This window comes from Mastomys coucha, unplaced genomic scaffold, assembly GCF_008632895.1.
Source record: "Mastomys coucha isolate ucsf_1 unplaced genomic scaffold, UCSF_Mcou_1 pScaffold4, whole genome shotgun sequence".
NCBI lineage: Eukaryota > Metazoa > Chordata > Mammalia > Rodentia > Muridae > Mastomys > Mastomys coucha.
Window position 1 is genome coordinate 3,687,215 of NW_022196910.1, and position 4,846 is coordinate 3,692,060.

At 47.5% G+C, this 4,846-nt stretch overlaps 1 protein-coding gene across 1 annotated transcript; it reads right to left on the reverse strand.

Annotated features, from left to right (window-relative positions):
* Positions 1 to 290: 290 nt before the first annotated feature.
* Positions 291 to 4,846, reverse strand: LOC116076231 (olfactory receptor 10T2-like). Its single transcript, XM_031349907.1, has 3 exons — positions 4,770 to 4,846; positions 4,242 to 4,590; positions 291 to 1,964 (listed from the first exon to the last, which is right to left on the reverse strand). The coding sequence occupies exons 2-3, from the start codon at positions 4,242 to 4,244 to the stop codon at positions 1,011 to 1,013; spliced, it is 957 nt and encodes a 318-aa protein (XP_031205767.1). The 5' UTR covers positions 4,245 to 4,590; positions 4,770 to 4,846; the 3' UTR covers positions 291 to 1,010.

The window sequence follows — 4,846 nt, forward strand, 5'->3', positions numbered from 1 at the left end:
TGGAGAAAAGGAGGTAGGAGGGTGGGACTGGGAGTAGAGGAAGGAGGAAAAACTGGAGTGTAATATATGAGAGAAGATTTTTCTTAATCCTTTATTTTGTATGCTAACTTAAACTTTTAATTTAAATGGTACTTTTTTGAGCCAGGCAGTGGTGGCACATGCCTTTAATCCCAGCACTGGGGAGGCAGAGGCAGGTGGATCTTTATAAGTTCAAGAGCCTGGTTTACAGCACAGCCAAGGCTATGCAGAAAAAACCCTGTTGTGAAAAACAAACAAACAAAACTAAACTAAAAGTACTTTTTTAAAAAAACTGCACTTGCATGTGTGATTCTGACCAAAAGGCAGTCTTGAACAGCCAGGGGGATTTAAAAAGAAAAAAGAAAAACACCCAGGGCCTTGCACATACTGGGCAGGCATTCCCACTGAGCTACACCTCTGGCCTGTGGTCTTCACTCCATCTCCTGGTTAAAATTCTATGTGGACACTGGAGTGGGGTGGAAAATGGAAGTGATGTAAATGTAGTTCTCATATATGAAGTTCTCAAAAAGAATTTTAAAACCCACAGTTTTTCTCTAAGTACTGTTCTCTGTTGGGGGAATCATTAACATGAAGTTGAGTGGGTAGGAAGGTGAAGAGGGTCTTGGAGAATAAAGAATATGATAAAAATCTATTACATGAAAAAAATTAAAAAACAAAATAATAAAAATAAAAAATGTTAAAGAAGAAAAAACTGCCCTTTCCATCCATGAGTTGTATCAGTGGCGCCCTCCACTGGCAAGCATTGAGCATTACCGATCACATTGCACACATCAAGTCCAAGAACCCATGATAAAGATAAGCTACCCTTTATTGTGGCTTTTGTCTCAGGCACTGGCAAATAACAGACGTTACTTCATCTGGCATAGGAGTACTTTCCGTTTTCCCAGTAGGGAACTAGAGTTTCAGGATGAAGGTCTTGTTTTTTATGCTAACGGTAATTATTAAAGAAGCAAATAGACACATACAAGTTCTTACTTAAATACTCCACAGCCCCGCGCCAGGTTTTTCCTCAGGGCTACCCTCACCTCCTTGTTCCTCAGGGTGTAAACCACAGGGTTCAGCAGCGGTGTCACCACTGTGTAGAACACTGCCACCAGGCGGTCCTGGGAGGGGTTAGCCCCAGAGTCTGGCCTCAGGTAGATGATGGAAGCGCAGCCAAAGTGCACGATGACCACCGTGAGGTGAGCCGCGCAGGTGGAGAAGGCTTTGCGCTGGCCAGCGGCCGAAGGGATCCTCACGATGGCCGCCACGATGAAGGCGTAGGAGAGGAGGATGAGGAGGAAGGAGACTAGCACCACCAAGATGCTTAGGAAGAAGATGCCAAGCGCCTTGAGTGAGCTCTCAGCGCAGCTGAGCTTCAACACAGGCGCGATGTCACAGAAGAAGTGCTCCACACGGCCAGTGCCACAAAAGGGTGAGGAGAAGATCATGCAGGTCTCAATCAAGGCCACTGAGAAACCAGAGCAGAAAACCAAGGCTCCCAAACACAGGCAAACCGTGGGTCTCATGATCACAGAGTAGCGCAAGGGATGGCAGATAGCCACATACCTGTCATAGCCCATCAGGGTAAGGAGGAAACAGTGGCTGCAACCCAAGCCTAGGAAGAAGAACATCTGGGCCCGACAGCCAGCGATGGAGATGGCCTGGCTCTCCATCAGCAGATGAGCCAGCATATTGGGGATGGTGACCAGTGTGTAGCAGGTCTCAGAGAGGGAGAGTGTGGCCAAGAAACGGTACATAGGTGTGTGGAGAGTGCGATCCACCTGGATGATGGTGATGATGGTGGCGTTGCCACTGAGTGTGACCAGGTAGGTGAGGAGGAACAAGATGAAGAGTGTGGGCCTCAGTTCTGGGAGGTTGGAGAATCCCACCAGCACAAACTCTGTCACCAACCAGGTCCCATTGTCCTGCTGCTTCTCTGGAGCCTGAGAGGAGATAGAGAGTTATTGGAACAAAGCAGGGCAGTGAGGCTTGGCTAGGCATCAGGTGTGGGGTAGGAGAATCATCACTGGTTTGCAGACAAGACAGAGGGACTCAGAAATGATCAGTTATTACCCAGCCAGCAAAGGTGTCTCCTTAACATATAAGAAGACAAGAGTTAACCAGGTGGTGTTGGTGCTCGCCTTTAATCCCAGTAGAGGCAGAGACAGGCAGATCTCTGAGTTTGAGGCCAGCCTGGTCTACAGGGTGAGTTTCAGGATTGCCAGGGCTACACAGAGAAACCCTGTCTCGAAATAGAGGGGGAGGGGAGAGAGAGGGGTAAGAAAAGAGAAAGAAAGAAAGAAAGGAAGAACAAAAAAGAGAGAAAGAGAGAGAGGGGAAGGAAGGAAGGAAGGAAGGGAAGAAAGAAAGAAAGAAAGAAAGAAAGAGAGAGAGAGAGAGAGAGAGAGAGAGAGAGAAAGAAAGAAAGAAAGAAAGAAAGAAAGAAAGAAAGAAAGAAAGAAAGAAAGAAAGGAAAATAAGTGCTGGAAAGATTGACTCCGAGCACTGGCTGCTCTTTAAGAGGACCCAGGTTCAACTCCCAGGACCCACACAGCAGCTCACAAGTGTCTCTAATCCAACACTCTTGCACAGACATACATGCAACACACATGAAATAAAAACAAAAGAAAGGAAAAACAATTTATAAACCAGGGCCTGAAGAAATGGCTCAGTAGTTAAGAGGACTTCCTCCTCTTTGGAGGGTGAGAATTTACTTCTTAGACCCAACAGTAGGTGACACACACATGTACACACATACACATAAAAATAAATCTTAAAAAAAAAATCACAAAGCAAAAAAAAATTTAAGCCTACAGCACCCAGCATTCCTAGGTCTCCCACCCAAATACTAAGCAGGTCTAATCTTCTTCAACTTCTGAGGACAAACAAGGTCAGGCCGACTCAGGGCAATATGGCCATAGACACAAAATCGAGATCTTTAGATGGGGAAAGAAGACAGGAAGACAAATTTAAATTTAGGAAGAGATCCTAGATAAGAACTCATGACCCAATGGAAGAAGAAACGAAGCAGGGAAGACAGACAGCCAATAAAGGTGCTGTACTCGGCTGAGGAGATGCTCAGAGGGGGGAGAATGGGGACCTGAATCCCCAGAACATACTTGTAAGGGACATGATGACTCCTGGCAGCTGGCTGCACACCTCTGAGCCTTATCTGTGAACTCAAAGATAACTCCGATGAACTCACAGTTGACAAATAGTGCTGTGACCAAGTTCCCAATCCAAAAGCTGAGAAGAACAGGAAATCCTGCATGTGGCTAGATGACCAGCATTCTAAGACCTTTTATTAAGACACATCTCCCCAATGAACTGGAAACCTGATTCAAACACAGAACTCGAGGTACCAGCATTCTGTCAGCTAAAACAACCTGGCTGAGACATGTTGTAAACACAAGACCAGATTCATGTTCCCACCTCTTAGACAGGAAGACCGGCATGTCCAAGGAGTCAGTTGATGGGACCTGCAACCCTCATCTGCTCACTTGGAGCTTGTGAAATGTGCACCCAGCGAAGATCCTGGAACAGCACTTGCCTGCAGGGGTTACCTGTGGGTGCTGAGTTCAGGGACCTGACAGTGTCATCCCTACTGTGACAGCCAAAGACCCAGGGTCCTTCCTGAGAAGTGTGGGGAGGCAGAGAACCAGGAATGCTGGGGAGATGGTCTGGTCCCTCCTTTCCTATTTCTTCTCATCAGGAACCCCTGAGGCTGAAGCCCCTCCCCTGATACTTCCAGCTCTCACAATACATGGTTCTCTCTCTCTCTCTCTCTCTCTCTCTCTCTCTCTCTCTCTCTCTGTGTGTGTGTGTGTGTGTGTGTGTGTGTGTGTGTGTGTGTGTATGTGTGTGTCTGTCTGTCTGTCTGTCTGTCTGTCTGTCTGTGTGCCCCTGTACCTCTGGGCTTCATGAGCCTGTAGCCCCACACCCCAAGCCCTCTTCTCTGTCTCACCGTCACCTATGCACAAGTTCTGTGTCTGCAGGGTTCAGAGCTGGGAGAGGCTCCCTCCTATTCCCTCTGAGCACATTATAGATTCTCCTGGATGCTGCAGACCCAACTCAAAATTGGAATTAAATACCTTTGAAACAAGCTCCATGGAAGGAAGTCATTGTTCAATCTGAAGATTTTCCCTCCCCCCAACTCATTGTTAGATCTCTCCCTTAGGTGGGGATGGTCAGGTGGCTTCTGTAGCCAGAATGTAACTCACCATAGCTATGATAGGTTCTTACACCCCCGTGAATGTCCCTTTCTGCCTAAGAAGGGAGGGGCTGAGGACCCACACTGTCATATTCTGGGGTCCCTGGGGGTCCTGTCCCAGAAGCTCTGTAGTCACTAACAAGCCTCCCAGGGCCAGGCTGATGCTATGAGAAGTACTCTCTCTGCTGGAACTAGAGACCCTGGGGTCCTTTTCCTCAGCCTGCAGCCCTAAGCCTCAGAGTAACAAAGAATAATTGGGATTCTCCTTTAGGGACAGCAGTCACGAGTGCATCCCGAACTCCATCAATGCTCCTGATGTGTCACCTCAGCTGGTCAAGGCTGCTTCCCAAAGACTCTGCCTTTGTGGGAGAAAAAAAGTAGATGATTGGACGTCGTTACTTGGGTTGCTCAGGACTAACTCATAGTCCCACAGCCTCCCTCCACATGTCTGCTCTTTCTCGCTAGTTTTTAGTCACTAAACGTCTTACTTAGGGCTTTATTGCTGTGAAGAGACACCATTTAACTGGGGCTGGCTTACAGTTCAGAGGTGTAGTCCATTATCATGTCAGGAAGCATGGCTGCATGTAGGCAGGTGCTAGAGATGTAGGAGGTAGC